General features: G+C 40.2%; 1 protein-coding gene across 3 annotated transcripts in view; it reads left to right on the top strand.

Moving 5' to 3' along the window:
• LOC140694796 (uncharacterized) overlaps positions 1-13,542 on the top strand; it is a 176,523-nt gene that overhangs the window by 15,231 nt on the left and 147,750 nt on the right. The window contains exons 2-4 of one of the 3 annotated variants that reach the window (XR_012070435.1): positions 9,619-9,736; positions 10,273-10,396; positions 10,678-10,949. Coding sequence is in view for 1 of the 3 variants with exons in the window: in XM_072957857.1 (XP_072813958.1) it covers positions 9,619-9,736; positions 10,273-10,396 (242 nt within the window). In the remaining 2 variants the exon portion in view is untranslated. Of the gene's footprint in view, positions 1-9,618; positions 9,737-10,272; positions 10,397-10,656; positions 10,950-13,542 lie in introns of those variants that run through there. The other 2 variants (XR_012070437.1, XM_072957857.1) reach the window with 2 other exon arrangements.

Below are 13,542 nucleotides of genomic sequence, written 5' to 3'. Positions count from 1 at the left end.
TGAAAGAACAAAATGTAGTATCTCCATTTAGTGGAATATTATTCAGACATAAGAGTGAATAAAAAAGAAAAAATAAATAAAGGGGAATATGAAAAAAGCCATCTGCTCTGGGTAGTCCACCCTGACTGCTCAACCCGGACTTTTCCCTTTGAAACCCCACCCCTTATACCCCACTCTACTATTTTTGATAGTATTTACCACCTTCTAATAAAGTTTAACATTTTCAAAAAAAAAGAGACATGCTGATACCACTTCAACATGGGAAAGCCTTGATAACAGCACGTTAACTGAAAGGAACCAGACACAAACAGCCACATATTGTTGATTTCAGTGATCTTAGAAATGCCCAGAATTGGCTCATGCAGTGGCAGAGAGCAGATGATGGTTGCAAGGGGCTGGGTGAAGGGGGGTTGTGGAGTGAGTGCTAGTGACAGGGGTGTTCTATTGGGGTGATGAGTGTTCTGGAAATAGATGTTGGTGAGGGCTGCACAACCGTGAGTGTGCAGAAGACTGCTGAGCGCTGTCTCTGGGAGTGCTTGTTGTTGGGGCGGCTTTATTTTGTTCTCATCCTGTAATGTGAAGGGTCATCTTGTGCTGAGACCATTCAACTCTTGTGAGTGGTAAGGCTAAGAGACTTTGCAGAGTCATGTTTCTTTTTTCCCCCTTGCTGAGTGTAGGCAAAAATGGTTTAAGCCTGAGAAAGTGCTCCATATGCAGAAATGTCTTTCAGTTTTGGCTGGTGTAAAAATCTTGTGAGCTTTTTAATCATTTAGGACAGTCTGTAGGGGGAAACAGCCTGTGAAGCCTGGGTGAGACTTGGAAGAGCCGCGCTACCCTCCCAGACACGGGTGGGGATTTCACCCCCATTCAGGCAGTGAAGGGCCAAGACCCGTGAGAGGAGTTGACAGTCATGAATATTTATGTGTATCCGCTGCTTCATCTTGGATATTAATTTCTAGCTGAGTCATTTTGTGGCAGCAGCCTCATCCTACATCAGGAATTTATAGTATCTGGTCTTTGAGGTGAAGAGCTGACAGACTTGATTATTTAACAGTCTATCTTGTATTGATATCTCAGATTCCTTTGTCAACCGCAAAACAGCAGAAATACAGACGTCCTTTAATGCCGATGTGACCTGGAGCAGGTTTAGTTTCTGTACCTCAGTGACCTTATCTGCATGTGGGGAAGATGATAACAGTGCTTCCCTCAGAGGGGCTGGTGAGAGGAGACTGAGAAGCACAAGTGGAAGACTTACACGAGATGCTCATGAATGACAAAATTTAGTGCTCTCAGCCTGGTGAGGCCTCAGGGGCAGAGATGTCAGAACAGAGCAGTCCTAGCCGGAGTTCGATCCGCATTGGCAGGTTTTATGATCACTATCACCACTGTGGGTTATCAGGTAGTTTTAAGACTTGGTAATATGAATTCATGAATAATGTTAAAGACTAGACAACTCAGATCCGGTTTACATAGTTCTCAAGATTTCCTGTGAGAAATGGATATTTTTTCCCCATCTTAAATCTGAGTGGATTCTCTAAAAAAATTCTGTAGTCCTCCATCTTTTTCCTTTAATTCTCCTTTTTTTTAAATAAAAGTTTTTAAATGGAGTTACTGGGGACTGAACTGAGGGCCTCATGCGTGCTGAGCACATACTCTCTCAACTGAGGTATACTCTCCCCCATAATTTTTTTAAACTTTACTTTCTTAGTATTCAGAGGTTAGAGGCCTCTAATTCTTTTTTTGGAGACTTGTCCATAAACCGGTAAATCTAAAATTAATGGACAAAATTTGGTTTATTAAAAAAATCATTAGAACTTTTATCAATCCATTCAAAAGGAAATGCTTATTGAGTTAAAATGTTTCTCCTTTATGGTGATTTCTAATTTTTGGTCTAGCTTAACTTATTAAAAGTAATCCTCATCATCATAATGACCAAGCTTGCTGTGAGTGGACACCTACCAAAGGCTAAACTGTTTTTCTCATGTTTTACTTCAAAGCAGGTGTTTGACGGTAGGTATCAATGTCTCCTTTTTGCAGCTGAGGGATTGAGAGGTGGGCAGCTTGTCCCAAATCAAACGCAGCTGGCGGTGCCTAGCTCGGTGCTGGAATCCAGGCTGCACAGGATGCACTCTCAATTTCTCCTCTGATCAGCCTCCCGTTGAGTGGTTTCCCGAACTCCTGTGAGTCCATAAATGACCGATTTTGGCGATCTCAGCCTGATGAGGCCTTCAAAGGAGAGACACCAGTGAGAATGTGAGACAGAGCGGCATAAATTAAAATTGTACATTTTCACAAATGTTGCATTCTCAGGTAATGACTTAAATAGTTTATGTTTTCTTTATATTAGTGCTATGTAAGCACTAAAAACAAAACATTAAAAATGATTATAGTGCAAAATAGGAGTGGGCTTTGAAAGTCCAATCATTGCTAATGATGTTGCTTGTTTTTCTCTAGTGGTGCTTATTGACAGAATAATTTACAATGACTGAATTTGTTTTATGTATGTAGTCTTAGTATGGAGGAAAAGTTTGTCAGTGCATATTGAAAGTAAAATCTTTACTCTTTTCTTTCCTGATGATAAATATGTACGTTGTTTCCATGGCTTAAGTATATTTCCTCATTTGTGAAATTTGAGTGATGCCGTTTACCATGTCTGACTGTGAGAGGTAGACGCCTTGTATACAAAGCATCCAAGAGCTGCTTAGTAAAAATGTGCTGTCACAATGACAGATAGTTTAGAAGGATCAACTGTGAATACTAAAGAGGGTGGCTTGTTTCTGATGCATATTCAATATGGATATATATGAATATGGCTTAAAGTAACAAGGATTCAGGGTTTTGTGTGTGTGTGTGCGTGCAGTATGAAGTTTTAATGAAATCTGTATCATTCTATTGAGACAGGGACTAGTTAAATTGACTTAAGCAGACGACCTTGAAGATTATTTACACAGAATGTGTATTGTTACAACTCAGTGTTCATGCTGCCGTGTAACTATACACTCAGACATTTAAATTCGTAGGACTCTGACCAGAAGCATTAAGTTTAGAAAAATCCACATTGATCATTTTCAGGGAATAAGCTTCTCTCTTTTGTGATTAAAGAAAATTTTGATTTATTTTTCTGCACTCTTAATAGGTTTTAAAATATCAAAACATTGATTTGACATGTCAGCTTTTTTAATAGAAAAAAGCTCATGCTGTTTTAATATGTAAATAAATGTTTTTGTATTTCAATACACTTCTATGATTTCCTGGCTCTTTGAGAAGTATTTTGCAAGATACTTAGATTACCTCCTGTTGGAAAAATACAGACATGACTTTTATGAATATAGGCCTAGTACAGGTCTGTTGGTTTTTGCTACAGTGCAAGACATGAGGACTAGGAGAGCAGTATGTGCTACATAAGCTTTTAGTTATCTGATTCTTGTTTCTGATCCACAGGCAATTTTTGTGTTGCACCTTTCCAGGCAACCAGGAAGGCCTTTTAAGCCATAGGTGGCGCTGTTACACCTTCTTACAGTCTTAACTTTCCTGTTTGTAAAGGAAGTCTTAAACAACTTTTTTTTTTTTGATTCCTTTGCTTAGTGATTCAGGGTAGCACAATGTCCATTATGTCTGACTACCTGGAACTATTATTCTGCTTATGTCTTAGTTTTATTCTATCATCTCGCTGTGAACATTTCAGACTTCCTGTGCAAACAGTTGCAACATCGGACTTTTCTTGCAGTGTTAGAAACCAGTGAGCCGGGATTTTATAAAAGAGCTAGAAGCGGCCTCTGGAGCACCTTAAAGCTGAAAAGTGTACTGAGTTCCCTAAGTATTATCCCCACCGCTGTGTGTCAATGGGTGGTAGGAGATTTGGTACATATACAAAGGGGTGTGGTGTTTTGACTTGGGTTTGCGTGCACGCGCTGCCACTGAGCTACGTGATCCTGAGTCAGTTCTTTCTGAGTTTTTCCCTCGTCTGTGAGATGGGGACACTCATTTCTGCTTTGTAGAATTGTGAGAATTAGAAATTATGTAAAGTGTTTAGCACAGTGTGTATGACAAGAGGGCTCATAATCTTAACTGCTGTTTGGTGTGAAGCCATCATTTGATAGTCTTTGGCAATTACTGAGAAACAGGAAAATAAGAAAAGCTGGTTTTATGATGAAAGATATTTGAGGAGGTTCCATAGTTCCTATACACATAATTTAGCATCAGCAGAGTCAGGACAGTTACACAGTCGCCCTGAACCAATGTTAAGCCACAGAATTTTTGTTACTTCATATATGTTGGGGCTTAAGGGGACCCAATACTTATACACATGTTGTGTCCAGCAGCCAACTGAGAGATGACAAAGAAGAACAGGCAGGCGATAAATGTCTCCTTTATTACTGATGAAGCCACGTTCTCCATGAAATTCAGGGCTGTGGGAGAGTGAGTGTCATGACACTATGTCCCAGAATTAGAGACTTACGCAGTCCCAGGTAACTCTGGTCCACAGCGAGCATTCCCTTGAGAGATTCTGACCCATAATGCACAGGACTGTCTTGCCATGGAACTGAGCATCCCGGCTGCTTCCTAAGGGTGGCCAACACTGGAGGGGAAGGAAAGCTTTCATATGCCCTGCTTGTCTCCCCGGACTCACACCTCAATCTGTTAGTGTGAGGAGGGCTAGCCGTGGGCCAGTGGTCAGGGGTGTGAAGGGAGAAGCAGTCTCCCATGGACCAGAGGAGTGGGGAGGAGGGAATCCCCCCTCAGATTAAACAGGTGGTGGCTTGAAACAGAAGGGTGCTCCTCAAGAGTTTATAAGAGGGGAAATAAGGATTTCCTTTGGGACTCAGAATAGTCATGAAACACAGAAGATGATTAGATGGGAGACTTGTAAATCACTTTCTTATTAAATTGAAATTTGTTGGGCACCAAAAATGTGCTACATTCTTTTCTGAGAGTTTTACAGAAATGAATCCTCCAATTTTCACAACAAGTGAGTAAGAAAGATTTGATTGTTATCCCAGGTTTACAGTGTGGAAATTGATGCACACAGAGGGTAAGTAATTTGGCCAAGGTAACAGAGCTAGTAAGTGGCAGAGCTGGGATTTAAATCCTGGCTATCTGGTTTCCAGGCTCCCAGGGATGGGCTTTGGGTGTTTACAGGTATCTGCATCCCTGGATCTCTGTACCTCTGCATCAGTTAGACCAGAAAGGACAGGGAAAGTGGAGTTATACAGGTACTCACAGTCGTGTTTCAGCCACTGTCCATGGAGTGTGCCCCGTGATTGGCATTAATTGTTTTCCAGGCAGTAGATCTGTTCTTATAACAGAAATTTAGTCCATTGAGTTAATCTAGAAACCCTTCCTGCTCTGCTTCTGTCCACGCTTGCCATGTGACTGCCTGCCCGAGATTGGGCCGTGGAGGAGAATCTGTACTCATGGTTGAACTCTGATATTTCAATCTGGTTTGTAGTTTCACATCTCCTGTTACATTAATAAATTAAATGTCTGGTTTTCTTGCATCAGTGTGTCATAAGTTTGCTTAATGTGAAACCAGTCCATGGGAGCCGAGGGGTGCTGACGGAATAATTTCTGAGCATGTGGCATTTCTACCCGTGCAGAAATGGCTGGAGGATGTCCACCTTCCTCACTGATTTCTCCCAGCAGCAGGGTCCTCTCCCACCCCCGGATGTGAGGATGGGATCTCTCTGAGTAGGCCATTCAGAGGCCGAGTCCACCAATCAGATGAAGTACCTGGAAGTGGGTTTAATAGAAGAAAAGGGCTTCCAGGTAGTCCGATGGGCTGTTTGAGTCCGTTTGGTGAAAAGATGTCCACTGTCTGTGGTTGAGCTGCTTCTTTGCTGTTTAAAAGTCTGTATTACATGAAGGGAATTTAAAAAGCAGAAAGGTGTGATTTCAGGTGGTACATCCGCACCGGTGAGTAGTGCTGGATGACCGCCTGTGTGAGGAATAGACAGAGTCTTACAAACTTCATAAAACAGCTTTTAAAGCTCTTCCATCTGAGTGCACTTCGTATGGGGTCCAGTTCATGACTGGTCGCGCTGAGAGGGCACGTAACTGATGATGGCAGAAAGGACACGGAGGCATCAAAAAGGTCCCAGACATGTTCTGTGTTTAGAGGATGGGGCACAGAGTAACATATTTGAGCTGGTTTTTCATTGAACACTTTTGAGTATTTTCTAGGACTCCCCAATCCCCCATGGTTCCATGCAGCTGGGTGTCCCCTCAGTGCAGCTCTGTCAGCGCTTGCCCTGGGCTGATGCGGTGTCACGGGGAGCAGGACGGTCAGTGTCCCCGGCTCCTCCGAGCTCCGTCTCCTCATCCGCAGAGCCGGGTTTCTCATCCGTGTCTACTTAGTAGGATTGCTGAGACTCACACGTGATGGTTGTCAGGTGTGACTTTTGGTTGTCTCTGTGATTGGCGTATAGTCAATATTTGATAGAAACACTTGTTTTTTATTATAATTGTGGCTCCTAGATTGCAGTGGTTTTTAGTCTGCATTTATTTTTTTATATAAATTTATTCTTATTTTTAAGTAAGCACTTGTATTTATTTATTTTCATGAAGGTACAGGGGATTGAAGCCAGGAACATGTGCGTGCACAAAAGGTGCTCTACAATGGAGTAATACCCACCCTCCTTGTCTGCACTTAAAAATAAATATTTCAATACACAAAATATTTCTTAAACACCATCATGGGTCCTATTTTCTGCATAGACAATTGAATACATATGCCATCTCAATAAGAATAAATGTCATGGGGACATACCTTTCTAAATCTGTTTACGTGTTTTAAAACGATCATAGCTAGTGAAAAACACGAGTCTTGGATCCACTACTTCTTAGGGTCTGCTTTGCCATCATGGGGAATTACATTCTACAGAGAAGGCTTATTGGATCTCATTGATATTTGGATGATTTTGCAATGTTCAAGGCTTTCAAAAGCTGACCGTTTTGTATTTTAAACTAACTACAAAGTTATCTTCTAGAAGTTGTAAGTCCTTAGCTTGTGAAGTGCCCAGTAATTCAGTTTGTATATGTCTGTGTCTCTGTGAACGTGTATGTGTGTGATTTCAGGAATGTAGCAATAAGTTCCATATAGCCTTCTGAAATCTTTCTCCTCCAGTTCAAGGTGTAGGTATATATTTACACAAATAAATTGATACTCTTTTGTGATTTGGCATATTGGTGGGAATAAGAGGTTCTCATAATTGTTTCAGAAGGGTTGGGGAGCATGAGCTTAGAAAATGGGAGGAGATAGAGGCAGGGAGGTTCTTTAAACTTTGTGCAAGATGAGAAACAGTAGCTTTTCTTTTTTCTTCTAAAGCAAACTGGCACTGAATTGTAACATACTAATACTCAGAATTGCTTTTCTGATCAGAGACAAGTGCCTCAGATTTTTCAAGGCAACATGAATGATGAAATGTGTTTTAGCAGTTATCTTTAAAAGTAGTTTTATTTTTCAAGTATAAGTCTATAGACTGTTCTTTTTTTCCCAGCTGTACAAGAATTTCTCATTGATCCAGGTACGTGATCAATGTGTTTAGTTTCTTTGGGTTATTTATTTTTTTTAAGTGCTTGATTCATTCTGGTGTGAATGAATGTTTAAAATTTCTGGATTTTGATCTTTAAAACTTGCTGATTTATCAGAACTGCAAAAAACCTGATGTTTGTTCCTTGTTTGGTGGGGCAACCTATTGATTTATGTTGTCTGTTATAGAGGGAAATTCTTCCTCTAGCCTGTAGATAATTAAGTGAATGGTTTGCAGTGTGCCTTAAAAATTATTTGAATGCATTGAGCATGTTTGTCCAGTGAATTTTGGATTGAGTCATAATAATGACTTTGCTTTGATTCTGTGGCTTTTGTCCTCTCCACAAGAATTTGAATTCTCTGTTGCATTTTGTATTCGTGTTCTTAACAGGGGAAGGAATTTTGCATTTTTTACAGAGGTGGGTTTTCCTATCCCCTCTGTATTCCTTCTGTAATTGATACAGCGAAAATCTGTTATTGCAGTGCTTAATTATTTCATAAAAAATTTTTTGGCTTAATCAGAAACAATGACAAAGAATGATAATAAAAAATACGAAAACCTTCCTTCCTTTGAAGAATAGAAATGAGGTGGTCAGGCTCACGCATGCTTTGTACCTGACACACTTACTCTCATGTCATTGTGTATCATGAGTCGGAGATGGAGTTGCTTCAGGTTTATAGATTTTTGTTTTAACATTTGTGTTGAATTCATTCTCTAGGCATGATGATTCCTGTTGCCTTTGTGGAAAGTGTAGATGAAGGGAAACAAATGCTTTGTTTTGTTTTCAGGAGGCCTGAGATGCTGATGAGAAAAGAGTAGAGGGTGGGCTGAGGAAAATAGTGATAGACCCTAACCTCCAGGCTGAAATTGATGAACAAAGAAATCAATTAAGTGTATCGGTATTTGACTAATAGAAGTCAGACAGCCCAGACTGTCTAGTTATGCCCAAAGGAAAGTACTGAATTCACCTGCAGAATTAGGTGCTTTACCATGTAGAAGCAGCTTAGAGCAATCAGAAAAATCAGTGATGAGATATAAAAAGAATATAATATCTTTTATTTCTGAAACTTTTCTACATTAAGTTGTGTAGAGCTAAAATTAAGTTTCAAGCACCAGGAGTTAAGAGTTTAGGTGGTTCTGTGGGATCGTTATTCAGGGATGTGTCTAGACCCTGCTGGAGTGGCCGAAGCTGGCAGGAAAAGATCCAGAGCCAGGATTTGTCATCCTAGGATGTCCTCCATAATGGTTCCATGTGGGAGCCCATGATTGAGTTAACAAGTTGTAACACATCGCAGCCGCCTGTCAACTTTAAGAAAAAAAATGTGCTTATTAACTGCTTTAAAGCAAACACCTGTGCATCCTCACTCCTGTCTCCTTGCCATAAAAAGCAGAGACAATGCCTTGCTTGCATATTTGAGGTTATAGATAGCACACTGCTTATTGCAGAGCAATGACCCAGGCCCTCAGCTATAAACGCCAGGCCTGCGTGGTGTTAGATAGTCTATTATCCCCAAAACAGGGACCAGGCTGGTCTGGTGGTCTGCTTTGTAATGAACATGTCTAAAAAATGTATCTTGTTCCCCTCAGCCCATGACTTCCCTAAAGGTAAACTAAGCCTTAGTACTCATGGTGGAGTCTACAATCTCTGTCTCATCCCTTCTTTCCCCAAGTTCCTGCCTACTATCTCACAACTGTTATTGACTTTTTACTTTGATTATACACAATAAATATGGGAGCATTTGAGAGACTCGTGGATTTGGCTCCCTAATCCCTCTCGCTTTCTTTCCTTTTTCCACAGTCTTGAGAAATTCATTCCATGTCGGTAAGACTTCCGCCAGCCAGAACCCACAGTTCCAGGTGAGAAGGATGCAGGCTTTATCCCTCCTACCCGAGGGAGAGAGAGGAGATAATTGAGATATGCTCCCCTGTGGTCCCTTCCTGCCCCAGGGCCACTCCAGTTCACCTGCAGCCTTCTGGCCTCTGCTCACAGGGCCTCTGTCCCAGGATTGACCGCAGCCTTTTATTCCCTTGTCAACATTCCCTGTGCCTTTCAGAGGTTGCTCTCTTCTCTGCAATTCAACCCTGGCAGATGTGATGGTGGTCAGCGTGCTGATGGGCAGTTACTTGGGGACTCCCAGGAGCCATGCTGATTCTCCTGAGTCATTCGGGGTTACAGAACTGTCAAGCACTGCAGGAAGCCCATTCACGTGAGTTCAACACAGCATTACATCACTTTCATTTTATTTTTGAATTTTCAGTGGAGAAATTATTTGTAGCACACTGTTCCAGATTTTAGGCCGCCTGCTTTCCTCACCACCATTTCCTTGTTGGCTCTGGTGCTTGTTTTAAGAACCAGGTTTCTTCTCTGGTCATTTGTAGCAGCTGGGCTTGCCGAATCCTTGATTTGCATTTGAAGCAGAATGCTTCTTCGTGATGTCAAACTGATTTTCCTTGTCATGTCTGAATATTTCTTGTACACTCAGCAACAGTTTCAAGTGAAATGCTCTTGTCCAATTTCGGTTAACTAATATTTGCTGATCTCCTGCTTTCATGCTGAGGGCAGTTTCTTCTTCCTGTAATAAATGTTAGCAATTTGCATTTACTATGGAAGGTACTAATCCGAGGTGCTTTTGTTCTTAACAGTTTTAATACAAATCACCCATTAAAATGTACAGCGGATTTTACTCTATGCCCAGAAATGTGCAACCCAGTCAATCTTAGAATATTTTCTTCCCCCCAACAGGAAACCCAGTACGCATAAGCAGACATTATCAACTTCCCCATCCTCCCCAAGCCCCAGGGAGCCACTCTTCTGTCTCTGTGGATTTGCCTGTGCTGAACATTTCATGCAAATCGAGTCACTTCATGTAAGTGGAACCGTCTATTTTGACTGACTTCTTTCACACTGAGTAACGTTTTCAATGTTTGTCCACGTTGTGGCCTGGGTCAGTACTCTATGCTTTGCTATTGCTGAATAATATTTCACTGTATGGCTGGGCCCCTTTGTTTACCCATTCATCACGTGATAGACATTTGGGTTGTTTCTGTTTTTTGGCTCTGAAAATTAATGGCGAAAAGTAATGGTGAATATTCCTGTAGGAGTTTTTATGTTAACATTTGTTTTCAGTTCTCTTACTTGTGTGCCCAGGAAGCAGAATTGCTGGATCATTCAGAAGCCAAATGTTCAACTCTCTGAGGACGTGCCAGGATGTTTTCCAAAGTGGTCACGCTGTGTTACATCCTCACCAGCAATGGCTGCGGGCTCCGCTTCCTCTGTGTCCTCATTAGTGCTTGTTAATCTTTTTTTGATTTTAACCTATTGTAGTGAATGTGAAGTGGTTTCTCCTAGTTGTTTTGACTTGATTTCCTTTAGAGCTAATGTTATTGAACACCGTTTCATTGTGCTTATTGGCCATTTGTATATTTTCCTTGAAAAATATCTTTTCAGATTCTTTTTTCATTTTTTAATTGAGTTGCCTTTTTATTGTTGAGCTGTGGAATTTTTTTTTTGATACACAAATTCCTTATCAGATAAATGATTTGAAAAAATTTTCTCCTGAGTGTTGTTTTTTCACTTTCTGGATGGTGTTTTTTGAAGCAAAGTTTTAAAGTTTAATGAACTCCAATTTATCTCTGTTTTCATTTTTCCTTGTGCTTTTGGGGTAATATTTAATATCTGATGTATTTTATTAAAACTTGTATATATAAAATAACTTAATTCTTAGGACCGTTCTAGGAGATGGGTGCGGTTGTTGTCCCCAGTCTATGCATCGGAGACTGAGGTGCAGAGAATTTGACTGACATATTAGTGTCAAAGCTACCCAGTGCTGTGGGAATTCAGACCCTCATGTTTTTCCCTAGCATCTGAGCTCAACACCACCATGCTCCAATCTTTCCAGGAAACGTTAATGAAAAAATCTTTACTTTTTTGATTTCTTGTTAGATTTTTTTCTTATTGGGGACCTCAAATTCTCATTTTCTTTTCGGATATCAGTGTCGATTTATTTTAGGTCTCATGTAGGGAGAAGCATTGCTATCAGTTAACTTCTTTATTACTCACTCTCCAGTGATGATTGTTGCTAGTTGATCTAATCAAGTCATGCTTAAGTCTTTCCTGCTCATGACACTAACAGCAGAGTCATGACTTATAGAATGCTCAAAGAAGAAAGTACTTGATTGATTTTATTTTGCCAACCAATCAAACCAATCAGATAAAACCCTGGTGTTGACACAGACTATAAGCCCTCCAAAATAGGGTCACTGTCTTCATTGTGTTTCATTTGTTGGGTCACAGTGTCTGGATAGTGCCTTGCTGTCCAGCAGTTTTGTGAGGATACGGTGCTCGTGAATCATTGTAAGGACAGAATTTTGACAACAGACTGTGTTGTTCATTTCACGACGGGAAAGGTAATATAGAATTACTGTTCAGATCTGTTTTAAAATTAAGCTTTGAATTTTGAGAATAGTTCAAGAAGCCATACAAAGCTCTTTTTCACTAATTTTAGATCTATCTTAGACACATTATGTTTACATAGCAGAGTAACTTATCAAGTAGATTTGACAAAGGAATGTTATATTGATTATTTGTTTTAGTTGAAATATTCTACCAGGGATAAAGTCATAAGTGCCCATAAATGAACAAATATATTTGTATTTAAATGCAACATGGGAGCAGACTACATATGTTTCTATATAATATATATGACTGTGTGTTTTAATCTTTCTGTCAGTGTTTTAATAGTTTTTCAGCAATTTTGTAACTTTAGAATTCTTCTAAAAAATTCACCCCCAATTCTAGTGCAGTTTGTACTGTGTATCCTGTCTTATGCATGGGATTCCACTGTCCCCTCAGTGAGGAATTTCCTCTCCTATTGTGTTAGGAGCAGAGTTAAAGGAACTGTGATTTCTAGGCCTTTGCTCTCCATGTGTTTGCAGTTGGCTCTCAGTCACGATTTTCCCTTTCCAGAGTTTTCATTGTTAAATTAGAATTTCTGAAAATAACTATTAATATGTTGCATTGGTCTCCCTAGAAACTTGACGTCTTTGTGCTTTTCAGTTTTCAATTTATGAAAAATGCAAATGCACTCTTGTTTTTAAGTTGTCCTTTTTCAATAGATATTTATCTCTTAATTGATAGAATAATTTTTCCCAATGAATGAATTGGTGTGCATGTTTTAAAGGATAACTTACTTTTTATTTTTCTTATTGTAACAGTAATATTCATTGTAGAGAATTTAGTAAATAAGGATTAACACAGTAATAACTTCACAATGGCCTCTAATCTCACCTGGAGATACAGTTGTAAGGTTTGAAATTGAGAATTATAAGTCCTCTCAAATTTTTCTTTTTCAAGTACGTATAGGTTACTGAGATCCTCGAATTCCCATATGAATTGTAGCAGCAGATAGTCAGTTTCTGCAGAGGAGCCCGCTGGGATTGTGATCGAGACCACGTTGAATATACGGATCGCTCTGGGGAGCACTGCCATTCCAAGAGCACTTTCTTTTGATAGGGGAATGTGTGTGGAGTGTCTGTCCTGGTATTTAGGTCTTCTTTAACTTTTTTTTTCAACAATGCTTTGAGTTTACAGAGTATTATTTTACTTTAATTATCTTTGCCTTTATATTGAGGACAAGTGTGCAAGGTACCGGGATCAGAAGTGTATTTGAGCCCCGCAACTTGCTGCCACCATGGACGCTGCGCTCTTGCTTCACCCGCTGTACAATCTTGCACAGAATACGACCTCAGTAACTCTCTCTTGAATGAATGATTATATGATTGTTGGATGATGCTTGAGAGTCCTTGTGATGATTTTTTTCCCCAGCCTTTCCCCAGTTCTTAACTATGCCCTTTCTCTTCCTAAACTCCAGCCTGGGTTTCAGCCTGCCTGTGGCATTGATTTTCCTTGTCTGTGGACTCTTCCTTTCACTGGTTCCCGATAATGTTACATGTGGGCTGTGGAAACTTGCTAGATGTCAAGAAAGAGCTAATCCATTGTAGGCCAGTATTTTTA

This window comes from Vicugna pacos, unplaced genomic scaffold (genome assembly GCF_048564905.1).
Source record: "Vicugna pacos unplaced genomic scaffold, VicPac4 scaffold_104, whole genome shotgun sequence".
NCBI classification, from domain to species: Eukaryota; Metazoa; Chordata; class Mammalia; order Artiodactyla; family Camelidae; genus Vicugna; species Vicugna pacos.
The sequence above is the reverse complement of the archived record's forward strand: the minus strand, read 5'-3'. Positions and strand labels throughout refer to the sequence as shown.